This window comes from Paralichthys olivaceus, chromosome 10 (genome assembly GCF_024713975.1).
Source record: "Paralichthys olivaceus isolate ysfri-2021 chromosome 10, ASM2471397v2, whole genome shotgun sequence".
NCBI classification, from domain to species: domain Eukaryota; kingdom Metazoa; phylum Chordata; class Actinopteri; order Pleuronectiformes; family Paralichthyidae; genus Paralichthys; species Paralichthys olivaceus.
In genome coordinates, this window is record NC_091102.1 from 5,959,772 (window position 1) to 5,980,055 (window position 20,284).

General features: G+C 42.4%; 1 protein-coding gene across 1 annotated transcript in view; it reads right to left on the reverse strand.

The window, feature by feature from the left end:
* Positions 1 to 20,284, reverse strand: part of dachd (dachshund d) — a 114,692-nt gene that overhangs the window by 6,190 nt on the left and 88,218 nt on the right. The window contains exons 7-13 of the mRNA XM_069533574.1: positions 19,705 to 19,761; positions 17,134 to 17,306; positions 16,870 to 17,014; positions 16,611 to 16,742; positions 4,011 to 4,156; positions 1,296 to 1,443; positions 479 to 622 (exon numbers count right to left, since the gene is read on the reverse strand). Of these exons, the coding sequence (XP_069389675.1) occupies positions 479 to 622; positions 1,296 to 1,443; positions 4,011 to 4,156; positions 16,611 to 16,742; positions 16,870 to 17,014; positions 17,134 to 17,306; positions 19,705 to 19,761 (945 nt within the window). The remainder of the gene's footprint in view (positions 1 to 478; positions 623 to 1,295; positions 1,444 to 4,010; positions 4,157 to 16,610; positions 16,743 to 16,869; positions 17,015 to 17,133; positions 17,307 to 19,704; positions 19,762 to 20,284) is intronic.

Here is a 20,284-nt window from a genome sequence, read left to right on the forward strand (position 1 = left end):
ACTAAATATCCTCAGATTTTGTTGATTGTACGATGAGCTCTGAGAAACTTCTTTTCACTAATTAAAGACACAGACTAAGTGATGAGTGAATTAATCTTGAACATATTCAGCAGATGAATTGGTGATAAAAAGTAATTATTAGTTGCAACCTTTGAGCACAGAGTTTTAAATTCCACTTATATATTCATAAAACAGCATTAATGTACTTACCTCTGCCATAAACATTAAGTAAATACGATACGGTTAAAGATGTGAGCTCATGTATTAACACCATTTGATAAATAATTATGTTTTTGAGGATAAAGTTATCTGAGGAATGTCAATATTTGCTTCTGGTAACATTTATCTCCTGAACAATCATATTAGTTGAACACATTTTGCTCTTTGTCCCATTTGTCAAACTGAAAACCCAGAAAACGTTTTAATAAAAAAAAAAAAAGGAAAGAAAAAGCAAGTGTCTCACTGTGGAGCGTCTGACCGTTGAGTGAGCGCATGCTGTCGGAGGGCGATGGCTGCTTCAGGGTCTGCTCCGCCTGCTCTCTCCTCTTGGATTCATACTCCAGAGCTTCCTGGAGTTTCCTCTTGGCCTTCTTCTCCTTCTTGAGACGCTTCTGAATGATCGCTGACGTGAGAAGAGACCAGGGTTTTAATAAATGAGGTCTGGGGCAGATTAGAGAAGACTTCTTTTGACTGAAATCTGATTATTGCAGATATAATCACCTCATTAAAAAATAAAAAATATCAAACTGATATATAAAAAAAAAACGCTAAATATTTTATCATATATAAAGATCTTCCCCATAACGGAAAATCTTAGCAAATACTGACTGCGGCTCCGCAAACCGCTGGAGGGAATTAAAGCAAATTGAAAAATTTATTGGGATATTTTTCATGAATTTTTCTCATTAAACATAAACGGCACAGTTAGCGTATGAAGCTGATGCATTTAACATGAGAGTGAGAGTGAGTTTCTCTAAGTGTAATGTGTATTTCCAATTATGTTAACTGACTATTAGAAAGAAAACCCGGCGCTAAGCAGATTATGTGCAACCGTAGAAATAGACGACGACTCGCGTCACAGTTTCAATAACGTCAACATTAAACATGCAGAGCCGTGTGAGTGCGCTCAACAACTATCACGTCTGCGTGTGCAAAGGCCTATGAAGTCTGCGAACATACACACGTTAACGCCTGCCCACACACACACACACACACACACACACACACACACACACACACACACACACACACACTCTCTCGGCTGCTGGCAGGTTGGATTCGGTGCCAGGCAGTACCTCTGTTCTTCTGCTCCATGGCGAGCTGCTTCTCCAGAGTCTCCCTGAGCTCCCGCTCTCTGAACAGCTCCATCTTCAGCTCCGTCTTCTCCAGCTGCACCTGCTTCTCCTGAGCCCGTGCGTTGTCAATTGCCACTTTGAGCAGGCCCTGTGCACACACATGAACACACACAGAGACACACACACACATGAATATATACACACATACACACACACACACACACACACAGAGTGATGTAGAGGAGATGGGAGTGGAGGGTAAGAGAGGGTGATGTGGGCTATTTAAGTGCATGAAAGATGAAGTGACAGCAAACCACAGTGAGGGAGAGTCACAGCGGTTCTTTGTACTGTCCACAGTGGTGGAGCAGAACAGGCTGAGCTGACCGCCGCTACACGGTTCCTTTCATTTTCCTTTATTTCCACCTCTGCCGCTCGGTTCATCAGGGAACATGTCACTGTCTTTTTGCTGCTGCACAGATCGCACAAGGTTTTCAACTTCTGTTTGTTGGTTTGTTTGTGTACAAGAACACACAAAAACTACTGAATGGATTTCCACGACAGTTGGTGTGAGGATGTGATCTGAGTCACATGAGAGCCCAATAAATTTAGCACGGATCTGGATCACGGGCGGATTTTTCACTTTCTTAAACATTTCGACATTTCCCTTGATTTCTCAGAGAATATTTCATGGAGCTTGATGAAAAATAAATCACGCGTAGGGGGTGTGTGAAGTTTGGTGCATGATTGATTGAGTTCAAGTGGACTGTTGGGCCTTGGCAGAGGTTTGTGTTCTACTGAGCGCCATTTCTGGTTTGTTGTTTGGACAGGAGACGGGCCAAGAAAGAACCCTTTAAATGTTGGCACAGATCTGGACAAGGGGCAAATTTATCTTTTTCTTTAACATTGCAAGATAAAGCACTTCATCTTCACCAAGTCCTCAGGGCATAATTTATTGATCTTAATGATAAATACTCTACATGTAAACATGTTTAGGGATCGATATCCATGAGTTTTTGGTGCAGATCCAAGTAAAAACTGGTTCTGGTGGGTTTTAATTCTGTTGAGCCTGTTGAGGTGTGTGATCTACTAAGAGCAATTTTTCTTGGGGAAGAAAAAGGAAACACAGTTCAGCACCTTCAAATTAAAACTTGAAATAGATGAAATAGCTTTCGGACAAAGCTCCAGTCTGTTAAGTAGAGTGTAAAAGGTTTATATGGGCTAAGTCAGCTTCTTCACACTCCATTGTAGCTCCTTATATTTCTTCCTGATCTCCTTCGACTCCACTGCTGACAACTGTAACTGGATGAGTATAACAACACAGTCTCTGTCTCTGTGGCATTTTTCATGCTCCTCACAGAGCCAGGAATGAATAATATGAATGACAAGTATCTCATCATGTATCAATTACATCACTGCCATTCCAAACACACTCCTGACAGCCCTAAACTGAGGGATGTGTGAGCTTTACAGTACCACCGCCGTTTTCATCACAATTATTCCCCATCCGCATGCTATCACATCAAATGCACTGGGCTATATCTTACTAATTGTTGATTCTTCTGACCCCAATTTATTCCGAGTTGCTTTATCTTAATTTTCTGCTTGGTTTCATTTTGTTGATTTCTATATAAATATTCAAGGCAAAGATCATTATCAAAAATGACTCGGTGGAGTGGTGGGAGCACGTGACGGGTTTACTTCTAATTACCACACGGAGCCAAAGGAAAAGCAGGACTCTGATGCCAACGGTCCAAGTGCAATGAGAAGGGCAGCAGTGTACACACATCATTACACTCAGACAGAAGGCAAATACATTCATCTTTCTGACAGAGGGCGTTTGAGATGGAGCCTTTAAGTGGCAATCTTGATATATTTCACTTGAATAAATGTCTGTTAAGTCACTATCTGTCGCCGGGTGAGGTAACACAGTGGTGATTGAGCCTATGGCTCGCTGATGAAAATACTGCAACAGTTATATATTTGCAGGGAGTAATGGAACAAGAAGGAGCAGCCACAGTGAGCTGTTAGAGGACGAGCTGCAGGCGACAGGCTGCACACCTCCAACATCTCAGTGCGTCCTGCTGTTTGCAGAAAATCACATCACAGTTGCTCACAGAATAATGGTAAAAGCCAATTATTGCTCAACTTCTTTACGAAAATGACATTAGTTTGTTTTATTGCCCTCAGAATTATGTGAGCTGTAGTAATAATTTGAATTTTCTGTTACCGCCAGTAACTACAGGAATCACTAGAGGATTTTCAGTTAATGACGGTCTGAGTAGATGGTTTCGTTTGGGTATGTATATTTACACAATTAGTGGAAGTTTGGAATCAGCAGAAGGGACAAAAAAGTAAATATTTCTGAAGATTTCAACCACAAGCAAAAGAAAGTTTCAGTGGATGGAATTAGTTGTGGATGAAAACAGTAGAGAAAAAGATATTTGTTTGTAAAAGTCCAAAGGTCAAAAATTAATTTATAGGCTGTTTTGGGTGATGCTTGGAAATCAGTCACTACATGATGACAGACACACAAATGGTAATGTCACCACTCTTGACTTTAAGTGGGAGGTAGAACATACACAATCAATACTTTCAAATATCTTTATATTTGTCCAGACCTCCTTGAGGTTGATGGAGACCTGTATTCACCAGAGGTTGATGCTAGCAGTTCGTGTCATATTGCGTGAACTGTGCAACTCATTCAGTTGACAATACCTGTATGTTTGTGAGTAGAGTCTCTATTGATGACAAACCATCTGGGAAGAGGAATGGTGAAGGGAAGCCAGGGGGTAGAGCCTGTCCGGCCAACGACAACCTCTCGTAGCTGTCTCTTGCTGTTGGGGTGCACATCAGGTTGTCCTCTGCAAAGAAAATAATAGCATTGACAATTAATTTAAAAAAAACAAACAAGTATTTATACAACTAGGAATGAGTGAAGTAGAATATGAGAGCAGTTTTTGGTCATGCTGACACATATTGACCCGCTGGCACCAACCGGGTCTGTATTGATCTCCAGCAGCCAATCCCTGCCCTTCCCCTTTTTTCGCAAACATGGTGCACAAGCACTTTAGAGATGCCTTTGTATTTGTTCTTCTCAGGGCCTAAATGTGGAGTTAAACAATATCAACCAGGTCATAAATCCAGCTTCATTTAAGAGATGTCATGTGGACAAAATCAGAAGCAGGCCTGCAGTTTCGACCCCAGAGGCTCAGGCTTCCTTTGTGTATGCACGCACGAGTGCCTGTCAAACCTAAGATGACATCATACTCCATTCATCACCGGCAGAGGGGTAGGGCTCTGCCATCTGCTGTCCAGCCTCCTCTCCAGGCCTCAGAGGAGGGAAGAGGAGCAGGAGAGGGAGGGAGGCGAAAGCAGGAGGCGAAACCCGGCAGATACAGCCTGGTCAAACTAAAACAGTGTGTCAGACACTGGCGTTTGTTGTCCCATCAGATCCGACACATGTTTTCATCCAGTGAGCATTTACCGAGCCAACAATTTTGTAAGTGCTACCATCTTGCGCAGTGACAGTTTATTAAACACATCCAGCGTAAAAAGGTCTCCGTAGGAAGTCTGCACCATCAGCTGCTTAATTGTTAATTTAATGAAAGTAGGGAAAAGTTTTATTTGTAATGTGGAACCCTGGCTGTGTTGTGTACAGCACCTCTCTGCTCTCATCCACTATTCATTTCTGTTTATGTGGCAGCCTGAGTCTTGTACATACAGCGAGTGGAGCTGAACAGCCCTGCCTCTCCCTCCCATCAATATTCACCGACGCCAGCCAAGTGCTGGGAACAGCTGGTCTTACATTAATTAGTTTAAAGTATTTATTTCACCCATCCTCAGAGCAGATTGAGCAAAAACATTGGAGATTATTTCAAGCATCTGCAAATGCCCTGGAAACATCTCTGCGCCAAAAGTCGAGTGTTAGGATTCAGAGTTTAGGTTTGTAATTTGGAGAATGTTTTTTTCTCTCTCTCTCTCTCTGCGAGGGGAAGACGGTGAAATATGCACCGCTGGTCCGTGGAGAGAGTAAACAACCTTTCTCCTTTTTCAGATGGAGTTCACTCCTGTTGATTAATTAGAATGGATGGTTGCCTAATGGATTAAAATTTGTTTATAATTTGACTTCATAAAAATAATGAATTGCCTACTTTTAAGAAGCCACTCCTGTGGTAATTTGTTTTGTTTGGTGCAGTCCTGTCTGCGTTCTGTGGTGGGTGTCTGGGTGGAGATATGAAACGCACTCTCCTCACACAGTGGCAAAGCATGAAAGTCCCATTTTATCTCAATAAAATAACTAATCAAAGATCAAAAGCATTACAGTTGGCTCCAGCTCAGGTTGATATAGATGTATTGCGTGCATTATATGCATGCATCACCCACCTCCAATAAAATCACCATAACAACTAGAGACGTTAGTAGACCTCGGGGAAAGGTCTGCTGTTGTAGCTTTGTAATTGATTTGTACTGTAGGCACTTTGTCCCTTATTTAGTGTTGGCATTAATCATAAATCATTGCTTTAACAAACTCCGGCTTCCCACTCAGCAGGCCTCCCCTGCAACACAATGTTGGATCACACAGAATATTTGATGGCTTTGTTGCAGGGGAAACAACCTGTCATGCTCTGGGAAAAGCAAACAGCATGTTTTGTTCGACAGACTCCAACTACGGTACAGCACCACTTGTCAGATAACATTTCCACCAGGAGCTGTGCATAAAAAGTGGCACTTTCAGGAAAGAAAAAAGAAGAAAAGAAATGGTAAGCTAATAAGTGACTAATTCAATCAATATAATCAAAGCTGGCTTAATGAAACTCAAATGTAAATTGTAGCAAACACGACGTAGATCTGTAGTTTCTGTGCTTCTAATGTTATCCCCCTCCCGCTATTTCTCCCGGTGCCTGGCAGCAAATCCTGGCATGTGTTTGCATGTTTATTTCTCACCATCGCTCCAGAATCATTGACTTCAACTTAATTACAGCGACAGGCGTTGGAGTGATGGGGGCCAGTGGAATGGAGTACTCTGTTTCCAGGTGATATTTCTCCACTAGCAAGGCTGCCAACAGCAGCTGTGACAGCCTCTTGTGCTTACCGTACGGTAAAGGTACAGTTAAGGCCCCGACTATGAAATACTGTGTGGAAAAACACTCGCAGGTCACCCCTGTCACAAATAACATTTCATGCACAACTGTTTCGGCGGATAATAGGAGCCACAAATAAAAATGGGACGCTGTAAATACAATGCATTCTGAATGAAATGCCATAATTTAAAACAAAGTCCCCCTCCTCTCTCCGTCCTCCTCCTCCACCCTGCTCTCAATAGCTGCAGAGGGAGTCCTTGACAGTGTGCTAGCGATGATGAATCACCTATCCAGTTAATTTTCTCACTCCTCATGTGTTGTGCTGCTAAAACAGGGGCCCAGGAATTGACTTGACAAACTATGAATGTAAAAAATATCACTTGGAGGGATCTGGGCTTATCTCCAATTTACATGTTATTAGATTTGTGTTGCAAGCGGCACTTGGACCTAGCAAAGCTGAGGCAAAAAAGATGGGGCACATGATAAGCAGAGATAAAACATGTCTAAAACCCACTTGAAAGCCTTTGAAATATTTGATGGGACGTCGCAGGGAGTGGAGAGAGAGGAGCAGAGGAAACTGGCCTGATTTAAAATGTGACAGACACACATTGCAATCTGTGGTAAATCTAGAAGAAACCTTGGGAAATTTAGCTGCAATCTCTGGATAAATAGCTGTAATTGACCTTGGGAGTTGAAAATGTGCCATATGTTTCTGGTTCCTGTGTTTGAAACTGGGTCCCTCAGGACATTTCAGCAGAGTCCTCACACGAAGGCGGCGCGAGCGGGAGGAGAGGAAGATACAGAAAGACACACACACAAAAAAGAGAGAGGGAGAAGGGGACGAGGAGGATGCCAGGATGGAGAGATAGATGGCTGAAGACAGAAGATGGATGGATAGATAGGTGAGGCAGAGTCTGAGGAAAGAGGAGGCCGGAATAAAATGGGTGTGTGGAGAATGAATGGCTGACAGAGAGGAAGAGAGATAGTAGAGAGGGGAAAGAGAGAGGGAGTGCAGAGGTACATTTGGCCAGCCAGTCAGTGTGATATATTGACAGGTGAAGCCTTTGTCCTTGCAAACCTGTGTTCCTCCCAGCAGGAGAACTGAATGCTAAACCCGGCGGTTGTCAGCGCCGCCAACACAAAGCAATGCACTGCTTCTCACTGCACAATTACATTTGATTTGACCTGCCAGGGCTGCGGAGAAACCAGCCTCCTTCAAATGGAGTAGTTATGACCTCTCGGACAGCCATTAGCAGCTAACGCAGCATTATTCCACCTGCACTTAAAAGCACCGGATTTGGAAAAAATCTTGTCAAGGGAAATATCTGTCTTCTGGTACAAATTCAGCGATGCAGAGCTGGGCAAAAAAAAAGTAGTTGCATGCAATTTGAGCACTTTAAAAAAACATGAGGCAGTCTGGCTTATCTTGCAAATGATGTCTGCACTCTGAGGGCTGTTTGAGGCGAATAAATCCTGCTTTAACCGCCTGATACTTTTAAACAGGATGTCATGGGCTTATTTTAATAAATGGATATATTGTATGTTTCTTGTTTTTAAATTAAAATCACTGCCCCGTTGTGACAGCAGCTTTTCATGTGATAAGAACATTATTCACGATACCTGGACGAGAAAATTGTACACGATAGTATATAATCAAACTACTGGAGGGTAAGATTGACTTGCAGGCACACTTTCCTCAAAGTACGGAAAAAACCTACTGGAAAAACCGAGAGAACGTGTGTGATGATCCATACAAGACAAATTCCTTTGGAGTGACTATCGCTTGCATATGTTGTGTGTATGTGTGGGTAATGTTCTGTACACACGCTGCAGAAACATGCAAGCAGATGTATGCAAACAAAAGAAACCTTCAAACACATGCACGCACATTACACACACATGCATGGCACACGCACTAATGTGCCCTCATCACATTTAAGCTAATTTCCTTTTCATCACGGAGAGAGGAAAATGAGTGTTTGCCCCATCCCTGCTGGGGGACAAAGTCAAGAGCCCCGGTCGGTTTGGGCTAGATTAACAGGTAACATTTGGCTCCCACTCTCTTATCACAGCATGAAAATCAAACCGCATGTTTTCCTCTATCGCTCTCTCTTTCTCCCCTCACTAATGTTCCCTTCACTTAGAGATGAAATCGCTTGATGCACAAACCCATTTGGAGAGAGGAGAGAAGGTGAGCGGGATAATCAGGCTGGCCACTGGGCCGTGTTTCCTAAATGCTCTCCAAAACATTACTGTGCACAGGCATAAAATTAGCGGCGGGACCTTAAAATGTTGACATTTAGCATGACTTTTTGGAGAGTGACACCCTCATATTTTCTTGTAGGATATCATTAAATTTCAACTGCCCTATGGCTGTGCCTTTCCATTAATAACCAATTCAGTGTGTCACTTCTCCCACTCTCTCGCACACTCCCTCTCTTGCCACCTTTTTAAAGTAATGAGTTCATTGCTTTGCCTTAATAAATTGAATCGTATTCTCAAGGCCATATGAAGATAGAGCCACAGATGGACAGGCTGTGTGGAAGGAAATAACCATAAATCCTTTACTGTCAGAGCGGCAGTCTGAGGTGACAAAAGACAATCACAATGCTCAATTGGGATCTTGCTGAGATTAGAACAGACACAGTGAAAGGCTGATTCTCTCTGTTAAAACGCTCTTTTCCCGGCATGAATAAAGACATTTCTTTTTGCTCAGAAAAAAAGCGTGCTAATGATTAAAGTGAAGAATCTAATCATGCTTCTAGATTAAAATACTGACACGTGCTTGTCCATAGTATTCTGCTTTGTACATTATATATATATATATATATATATATATATATATAACATCACCAACAGCAAAGAAAATGATCAACTACAAATTGTTCTTTCTTGTGCACAGATTAGTATATTATGGTTCAAGCAGTTAAAAATGTTTAGCTGGAAAAAAGACACAGCAAGCGAGTGAGAGAAAGAGAAATGGAAAAAGAGAGCAAGAGGCTTGGGACCTGAATCCATGTTGACTTCCATTCAGGAGGAAGATATCTTGTCTTTTTATGCGGCCCATGTCATATTTATTGCATAAAGGTCAGAGTGTTCATTTGTTCAAAGTCAGCGTTTTCCCTCTCTCCTCTCCTCCATGTAATAAATGCAGGGGCTATGTCATTATCGGACCTCTGAGGATTACAGGCTTGGCTGACTGTGATGACTGCATAAAAGCACACAGGACTTTTGTTTCTGCCAGCGCACCTTCAAATGGGCTCTTAAAGTGAACAGTGGCGGAGACAAAATGGCATTTTGTAGAGAGACGATCACAGTTAGGGCACTCCAAACAGAACGAGACGAGGCGGGCGGAGGTTAGAGATCACGGCGCTAAATCCGCGACCTTAGTTTTTTGCAGATTAACGAGGAGGGTAAGGTTCAGGATGGAGGGTAAAAAACAGAGGGAGTGACAGCCGGGGAGACTTCAATAGATTTCTCTAATTCATCTATTGACGATGAGCCCAAACTGTCAGGAGGATAATACTCGGGGAAGGACATTATAGTGAGTCACTTTGAAGGTGTTTGGATTGTCTTTGCATATTGACTCCCGTTGACCAGGTCCACTTATTGACAGACGAATCCCAGAGATTAAATTGGACTCAACTATTGATGGGGTATTTTGCCTGAATCATTCCTGTTTCAGAGGGGGATCATTTGTACTGTATACCCCGCTAATCTCTCTGACCCACTAATCATCCAGCCATTTATTTCTCACTCTTTGTTTAGTTCTCCTTTGTTTAGCATTTATTAATTCATTAGAGCAACTTCTCATGCAGCTTAACTTAGACGGTGACTGGGGAGCCCTGTTTCTGCCCGATAGCAACGTGCATTCCCGTAAAACGTGCCACCGAATGTGCGCCCGACATCACAATACACACGCCAATTACATATTGATAATTAAGCATTCGAACAAACAAACAGAGAGGAAATCCCCCCGTAATCACCGGGTTTTAATGGAACAAGCATTAGCTCGGTGTGGTTGTGGCCAGATAGCCCTGCTGTTAGATCATAGCTTCCCCGCGTTCGTGAGGGGAGGGACGGGGACGCGCATCGGTGTCATTGCCTGGCATTGCAATCCTACGGGGAGAGGCTGTGCCATTCTGCTAACTGCTGAACGGGCGTCGACGCAGGCTGGCTCTAATCCAGACTGGATATACTGAGCTGCTTTTAAATGGAGATGAAAGAACAAAAGAGGAAATGGGAAATGTAAACTTTAAAAGGCCTGGCTTAGGAGCACTCACTGCGTGGCTGTCTGGTGTAGAAGCTCCAAAATGGATGCAAATCCATTAGCAGACCCGGTTTCACAGTTATAAAAATACTTAAGGGGTTTTAATAGGAGCAACGTGTTAAATGTGTGGAAATCTGTTTTGATAACATTATTCATAACGCTGCCTTTGCGCTGTGTGAATTAATAACACTTCATTTACAGACGGAAGAAAGCTGGCATGGTATTTCCAGTTAAAGAGATTAATTTTTAAACACCTAATTGACAAGCTGGGGTTAGGCAGGATAAGCAACAGACTATACGGCTGCAGCTGCAAAGTCAAGGTGACTGGAATACTCAGAGAAAGGCTTTCAAAACGCAGAATAGAGAGAGTAGAGAGGGAGGGAGTGAAGAGAATTAGTCCTCAAGCACTTTTCCCTCCGCCCCTATTCTTCCTCTCTTTATTAGGAATGATTTACTTTCTCAGTGAAAGGATATAAAAGCTCAAGTATAGCGGCGTAATTATCGCAGAGTGAAAATTTAAAGGTTTGACTCACAATGTCCTCAAGTCAGCGAGCAGACTGCCAGATGATAAGAGTGACTGTGTTCGACACTCGGCAACCAATTGGTTGTGTTTTATGGGCTTTGCCAAGGAAGAGCACACAAACAGCACTCGGCTCCGCAAGTCTGTAAACATGATGGACTGTGGCAAACTACCAGGGCTGGTGTTTACCTTGGCAGAGCCTGGCCCTGGCATGTCGGCAGCATCACTTAATTACTGTTTACATGTAAATATTAAATTATACAAACAACCCCACAGAATGTCTCCAAAAAAAAAAAGTACAGAAATACACACAGCCAGGGTCAACCTTATCTGTCTGCAACAGTTGCCACTGCTAAGATGTGAATTGTTTTGAATCACAAATTTCCCGCATTGTACATAATCTTCATAATTGTTTAATGCTGTTGTCCAAGGGCGTTTGGGTAAATATGCTCCGGGAATCTGCATAATAGCAGATGCTCAGATATGTAAAGCGCACCTTGTGTTCTCAGGGAGAGCGAGAGAGAGAGAGAGAGAAAAAAAAGAGGAAGGTTATTGTTCCAAACAGTTTTATCAGGAGCACGGGGCTGTGATCATTAAGACCACCGTCGTCAGGACCAATAGATGACTGCTTTGATTACAGACCTGTTTCCTCAGCGTCCAGAGCAGCAGATATAGGAGAGCACTGGTGCCTACTGTGCATCTCTGGTATGGCTGAGTAAAGCACTTGTTCATTTGCAGTGAAGGGTAACATGAAACAGGCCTCAGCTCTTCTGATGGACAGGGAGATTTCACCTTCGCCAGTGAATGATAATGCATTATTAAATTTGCCTCTCTGCTCACTAGATACACTTAGCTGACCACAGCATATTTATCTCCCCATCCGAGGCTCACGTCTTGGCAGGAGAAAGCATTCTGTCACTTTTGAGGCATTTCAAAGATTAAAAAGAACCTCTCTCTTTTCAACGTCCCTAAAAGCATCCCCCCTTTTCCTCAGTGAAATGTGATTAGCAGGAGATGGTGTCACGCAATGGAACATTCATGAGGGGGAGAACAAATATCCAAATGAACTCCCGTGTCCTCGAGGAATAGCCCCTCTCTGCACCATCAGCAATCTCGCTCACATGGGCTAGGGGGGGAAATTTGATTGATCCTCTATTGAATTATTTTTTTGCACTCTTTCATTTCAACAGGACGCACTGACAAGTTGTTTGATCATAAAGCATTATTGTCTGCCAAGTCACATTTCAGGGTTGTGATGGCTAATGATCTTGCCTCCTGACTTGGGGAAAAGTCAGGTAGTCAGCATGTGTTTGAAGCTCGCAACGCCAAGGACATCGCGAGGACTGAGCAAAACACTATGCATTAAAGTCAGAAAGATGAAGAGAGGTGCGCTTACACGGAACTATCGAACTTTTAATGATACTGTACAGAGATACCATCAATGTCAGTGAAATATTTACACCACGAAAAGAGCACAGGGCTGCAGCAGAAACTTTTGCCTGACCCAAAGTCCCCTGACTTCCTTTTTATCATTGCAAATGCTTATGCACAAAAAGAAAAGAACAAAGACATCAGAGGCTAGAAATCACTTTTTCTTTTGCCTGTTTCATCTTTTTTTAAAACTCTATCCCCTCTGTCTACATGAGACCAACAGCGTACACAGGCCCTTGCCCAAAGCCGCTGTATGGTAATTGAGTGTGACACTGGTACCTGCTCCACTTCATCGTTCAGACTGTAAACTGGGACTGCAGATGACGCACAGCGCAGCAGCCCTGCGAGCACATCAGCCGGACACTGAGGCAGCATCCTGACAAAGAAAAGGCGTGGCAAATCGGCTTTGTCCATTGTGGTCACGCTGGCTGCTCGGTGCATCAGCGATCGCTCAGACGATAGCAGGTATGAAAGGATGCAACTCTAGGTGACATAATACACCACAGGCTTCCATTTGTGCTGGGGAGGACATTATGAGTGCATCTCCTGTTGTGTCAACAAGGATATATAATGTTTACCGGGGAAGTGCCAATATCATATTACCAGTGATTCACCCGCTTTTAAAATATGGTTTACAGAATCAGTTTACATACTGTAGTTGCCTCCGACTCTCCAGTCGGGCGTTGCAGCTCAGCGTAAAGGAGATGTGGCGTGTTTAACTGCAGTGGGAAGTGGTGAGATTTGTTCTTGGCAAAATGCTTTAACTGCCACATGGTATTTAAAGAAACTCGTACACTTCAACGTACATGCATATGGCTTGCGTTTCAAACACCTTTTCCCCAAGGAGGAAAAAAAAATGATGTCAAAGTGTTTGATGTCCAAAGTGAGTTTACAGCCAAAGGCTTCCGTACCTTTCAAATTTCCCCCTTGTTTGTCAGCTACCTGCTGTTTCACGAGACAGAGGCTTGTCGGAAGCTATCGCCACAGACTTTCTGTTTGAAGCAATTCAATTAGTCACATGTGAGATAACACTTAGCTTTCTACTAAGCTTTTTTTTCCCTCCTCCTCACACATCATCTAATCTCCCTTTTTTCTCAGGCAAAATTTGGACAAAAAATAATCAAGTTCAAACAACAGCCCGAAAAAAAAACCCAAAAGAAAAAACCTACCATCTGGTTGCTCTGCACTGGGTGACACAACTTTGGAAACGGCCTTTTTTAGACAACAACAAACAGCCTTTGTCCTTCATCACCAGAGATTACATGAAAAAGATGAGACGTGTTCATAGGATGTGAGTGATGTGACATTATAGTGGCTGTCTCGGAGGCGTCTGGCTATTTTAAATCGCCACCGTGTGAGCGGGGGCACTGCATCCTTCCTCTGCACCTAGCCTGCTCTCTCCTCTCTTGCATTGCGAGAGATTAATTTAATGCTCTGCCAAGATCATAAAGATCAAACAAGTGGAGAGATATCATTAAACCATTGGAATGTTATCTCATTTATCCAAACAAACTGATGCGATGAACAAGCCTAATTAAAAAACTCACCATAAACAAAGCTGCGGATGGTGAGGCCTCTCCCCTCTTTTAACAATGGAACACATTTATTTTATTAATCTAATGCATCATGTATCATATCATTACAGTTCAATATATCTATCATTAATTTTATTCCCTTCACTTAAAGCTTTTATTGGAATTACTTTGGTTATTAGTTGGTTCTAATGTATTGGTTACCTCTGAATCTGGCTGCTACAATCTCTCTTATCTCGCTGCATAAACCTGTGCATGTTATTCAAATTGCCTCATTTATTATGATAGCTTCCTCATGTAAATTGTGCTGACTGCTCGCCCTTGCACAGTCCTCATTAGACTAATGAAAACCTTCAAACGAAAAAACTAAACAACCTGCCAAATAAAGGTCTGGGGTTATTATGAAAATTACAACTGTGGGAGCCGGGAGAAGCTCTCTTCATTAATTCATGCTCAGCAAATTGGTAACTAATTTAGTTGCACTCCTCTGCATTAATGGGTTATTTTATAAAAATGTTTTCCACAGCCTGAGACCTCTGGTGCACACACTGGAGAGCTCGGAATCCTAATCAAGTCCGGTGACATATTAGGAATTGACAATCTGAAAGATAATACAGTGTGTGTTTGTGAGGAGACGTGTGCGGGTCAACTGTCTAGAATTGGTGTGGATTGCCTGGTCATTTGCTTTCTCCTCTAATATTGCGGAGGAATTACAGTCCATTTGTGTTGATTATGTGAGTTTAGAGGAGGCACTTCAGTTAAGATGTAAGATCTCCGCTGCCGAGGAAACATTCAGATGATTTAGTGTGTGGATACTTGGTTTAAATCTTCTTTCTCTCTGCTTGTGTTTGCCTCAATCCTCACCCCCCCCACATACAAACATACTTACACACCACGCACACACATGCACACGCACATGTGCATGTAGACAGACAGTTTGTGACCCATAAATTCAGCTCATGATCCTGCTAATTATTACTATTCACTGCTTCACACCCTGTGAGTGAAGGTCTAACACTGATCTCCACGTCAGCCGTGCCAACAGGGAACATACAGCCCAATGATTTCCATAGTGGTTTTAATATCATTATCAGCCTCACCCCACCCTGCATCACCCAGTACAGCGCAGCTCTGCTAAAACCAACAGAGAATACTAAATTCTATTATTTGCTTCATTTTGTATTTAATCCGCCACGCTTAGTAGATTTCTATCAGTTTCTTTCATTTTCCTTTTCTTTTTTTCTTCTTCGCCAAGCAAAACTATAATTAAATAAGCCCAGCAATTAATAATAAAAACATTAACTCGGGACGAGGAGAACATTGTGGTTCTAACCTCCGGATCAGAGTTGGTGGGGAGTTGCACATGTGAGCACCACATGTGACAGCTCATTCTTTACCACATGTATCTAAACATATAAGAATCTATTTGTTGTATATCGAGAACAGGTCAAATACGAAGTCCTAAATGCATTTATAAAAAAATGTATGTCAAAAAACTATTATATGAAACCTCTTTCTAGTTCTAATAGTCAGTGGTAACTCTGTAATTAATGACTGAACATAGAGACTGAACAGCAGCTCTTATACTTTCTCTTCGCCCCTGTTTGTTTTTCAATGTAAGAATATTTCAGGAGATCCACATCTGTTTACTGTGACTGCTGTGAACAGCAGGGCTCATGGGTGCATGAGAACATCACATCTGAGTGACAGTTTATTGAAAATGAGGAGAGTCTTGCAGGTAACATGGAGCCGTGTTCCAAACACTGCTCTTAATCTTTAGATTCTGCAGAGATGAAATGTGATCATAGCAGATTAAATGTAGAACAGACATATGATGTAAATGTATCATGTCACAGTGGGTAGACACTGTAACCCATTGTCTCTGTGGAGTTCAAAGATGTGTGAGAAAAATCCTCCAAACATTTATACACATCTATAAGGTTATCGCTTCTTAACTGCATTTTGGATTTATGGGTCAGGATAAAGCAGACTGAAATAAAGAAGGTCCCACTCGCTATGTTTGGAAAAGCTCCTTAATTTAGGAGATATTGAATCCAGTCAAAAGGTGAGTTGTTCTAAACTGCATCATCAATATCTAAGAACTGAAATCAAATCTTTGATCTCTCTCTTTTTTCAGATTGGAGCCTTCTTCTGTATAAAGATGTGTTCAGTCTAAGTTGATTAAACTTTCATTCACTCAACACCAACAATGGACTCTTCCTTTACACTGAAACTAAATATCTCCTCCTGCCCGTCTTGATTTTGTAATATTAAGTCGATCCAGGTTTGACAAACCTTCTCTGCTCGACTTTAAACTATGAGACTTTATATTTGTTTTCTGAAGTTATTCCCAGAGTTACATCTGATATTATCAACTGTTAGAATAGAGCCTGAATGCAGAATGCAGTCACTTGGATTTGACCAAATGAATTGTCTGTTACTTACATTCTGTATGTATTTCTAAATTTAAATTTAACTCACCTTTGTCAGCGTGCATCCTCTTTGCTTCGTGGCTCATGTCGTGGGCCAGGTCTCCCTCTTTAGGTCCAGGCGGGATGTTGGGGGACAGGCCGAGCAGGGCTTGGTTCATGGACAGGCCGTTGTGGTGTGCAGCTGGAATATGGATGATGAAACAGGATGAATAAATATTGAAGATTTCTCTGTCTTGGTAAATAAGACGATGTGTGCACGATATGTTTGGATTTTTGTCGGCGTGACTAACTGTAGTATGAAGACGTACGTATCCTATCTGAGGAGCTTTCTGTGTGGGCTGGGGAGCTGGACACACTGCTGCTGCGGTGGGACGATGGGTGACTGCCCGGCCTCCTGTTGTCTTCTAAGGAGGGAGCAGGGGAGGGACTGTCCGGCACACGTTCCTGCAGCCCCTGCATCCACAAAAAACACCCAAAACACCCAAAATAAATATGCAGGTATAGACTGAATCCGAAACACGTAACTTCTAAACCATCTTTGTACCATTTCTGAATTCTGTTTTAAAATTTACCTTTATAACAGAGGTGACCATTCTGGAGGGCAGGCTCTGGCCCTGTGCTGCAGCCGCCATGTTTGCGATGGTGCTGAGGTGGTTCATCTGGCTCATCGCCATGGTGACAGAGGCTGGGGGCAGGCTGACTGGGATCAGGGGGTGTGGCATCATCATGAAGGGGAGTTCCAGGCCTGAGACACATGAAAAGGTTGTTGGTTACTCAATGATGCGTATCATGAGTGAGATATTCACAGGGGAAACTTCCACCGCTCTGTCTGAAAACTGTTAATCCAGTAATCGGACATTTCCTACCACTGAGATATCCATTTAAAATTGGCCTCCAATAACACTAAATCTTCACACCCGCGATCCATCAGGGAAAAAATTCAATGATTTAAATTAATTGCTTCTTGGGTATCCTTCCATGTTAACATAATACACATAAATGTTTTACAATTTATGTTAATAATAGATTCTACTGCAATAATAATAAAGAAAGAATGGGGATGATAACCACAGTATATCCACAGTCATTCAAAGACCAAAGTTTACACAGCAGTAAAGTTGCATCAATTATTCTATGATGAATAAAAAGGGCACATTATGGAAATTGTCTCAATATTTACATATAAAAAATATCACCGTAAAAACAAAGGCAATCTTGAAAGCCATTACCCAAATGACTAGTTAAATGTGCTAATGACAAACAAGTACCGTCAGACTACACTGTGGCAATGACTTTAGGCTAATTATAGCCGTCTATATTCCAGACCGGAGAGATAGAAGGCGAGAGCGAGACCAAAAAGAGTCACTTTCAGCTCGCTCACAATTACGGGATTTTCATTTTTCTCTCTTTTATATGCACACAAATTATTCCATTACAACATCAGAGATATTGTACAAATGTTTTAAATTATTCAATTGCTGTCTGGCAATGGGACGCCTAATTGGGAAAACTGAAGACATTAGCAGTCTGAAAATGTAAAGAATGTCTAATAAAGATACCATTGGGGGGTTTGCAGTTAGTCAAACTACGGCCCTGCACTGTGCTTCTGAATGGCTTAATGAAAACAAGCCAACTTTCAAAGGACACGGGCGCAGACAGAAGGTCAAAGCTAGGTGTCTGTACCTCCACCGCCGCCACAACGGAGGCAACCCTGCTCCCTCCACCCTCCGCTCTATGGGGACTTTGAACTGGCAGGATCAAAAGTGACTGGGAACAGTTTGGTCTCATTCCTCCACCGCTCAAACGCTTCCCTCAAATGCTTTAAAGAAAACCTCACAGACACTATTGGATCTGATTGAGCCTCTGTTGATTTTTTTTCTTCTCTTTCTTGGCAGCCCGATTCAAGGTAAAAAAGCTGCGTGAAAGAAAGAGGAGGAGGAGGGGGTGGGAAAAAAAAGATGCTGCACTACAGAAAGCTGATCCACAAAACAACTCCACTCTTCTTTTCCGACAAAACATCTGTAGCCAAAGGGCAAGGAGATCTGCATGGCGAAGCCTCTAAAGAGAAGGACACTGGTTGAAAATGAAAGGACATGAGAAGTACTCCTCTCTGTCATTCCCCTCCTTCTAAAAGAGGCATTGATTTCCATAAGAAAGATGGCATGCAGTTTCTCAGTGGCGAGTATTCCCAAACAATATAAAGCAAGGGGAGATTAAAGAAAGGCGGAAGCCAAGAAGCACCTTGTATCAGCGCCTCTGCTGTAGCTCAGACTGAATCAATTACTACTCAGCAGGCTAAGCTCAATTAAAAAAACACCACAGAGGGCCTGATTGCGGGGGTATTTACTATAGGACAACATGAAGAGGTCTAGGCTACCTATCAGCCCTTCAAGGCCACTCAAGGGCCAGAGTGAAGAGACTTCCTCTCTCTTTGAGATGGCAACATTATGCCCATTCAATGAAATACAGCTCCTCACGTGAAATGCATCCACCAAACAAATAAAGTATGAAAAGAGTCAGTAAAAAAATCAACTCTGTGTAAATGACATTCCTCTACTTTTCGGTTTCTATTCTAGCTTGTACTCGTCGCTGCGTGGATTTCAGAGATGTGTCGCCACCTGAAAGGCGGCCCGGTGGGGGGAAAACACTGGACCTCTGTTCCCTCCAGTGGGTATTAGTCTCGCTTTCACTGCCTGTCCAGCCCCTTTTATGTCGCCCCATCCGAAAGCGCTGTTTCTCCCATAAAGGCCCATTCAGGCCGCTGTAGGGTAACGTGCCACAGACCGACGAGGGTCCAGCAAATCCCTTTATTTGTCGCTGAAAGAGCCCAGGTGAGAAGGATATTGGTTTATTCATCCAAGACAGGACAATCAAGTGTTTTAGTTTCATTCATATGCAAGTTCTTGCCGTTTGCTGGATTTGTTCTAGTTAAATGAAGGGATTAAGAATAACTGCAGTAAACATTCTTGAAAATTTTTAACTTGACAATAATAATCTATCAAGGAGGTCATGTTTTCACCCCTGTCTGTTAATTGGTTGGTTGGTTGGTTGGTTAGTTGGTTAGTTGGCAGGATTACACAAAAACTACAGGATGGATTACCATGAAACTTGGTGGAAGGATGTGGTGTGGGTCAGAAACGAACCTGTTAGATTATGGTGCAGATACGGATCAGGGGGCAGATCCAGGAATCTTTTTGGATCTTGATGAAAGGAAGAAATCAAAATATTTAGGAGACATGCAGCGTAATGAAAATCTGGATCGAGTCAATTGAAATGTGATTTCATAAGCAAACTATTGGGCCATTATATTTTCTTTGTTTCTTTTCTAAAATCAGATTCAACAAACATCCGTCAAACTCATTAATCACTTGAATATTGTGCAGATATTCCAGCGGGCAAACCGTCAGAAACATATTTGTCAGTTTCTGTTTATCTCCGACACAGAAGTTCAGACCTGATGAGAGGTGAATTCCCACAAGCGCCCCCACCCCCCCTCCGCTCCTGAAGGGCATAAACAATACATTCAGAGTAATTTACCTGAAGTAAGCCTGAGGGACCTGCAAAGGTGAACTCCTATTTACCATCATTAAAACTACAAATCACTTAATACCAATATAAACAGCTCAGCTATTATGTTGTGCAGTGCTCGGGAGTTCATGCATGGATAAGCAAAGATCTGAATCACGGAGGATGAATTGAATGAATTAAAACAGCCCTTGGTAA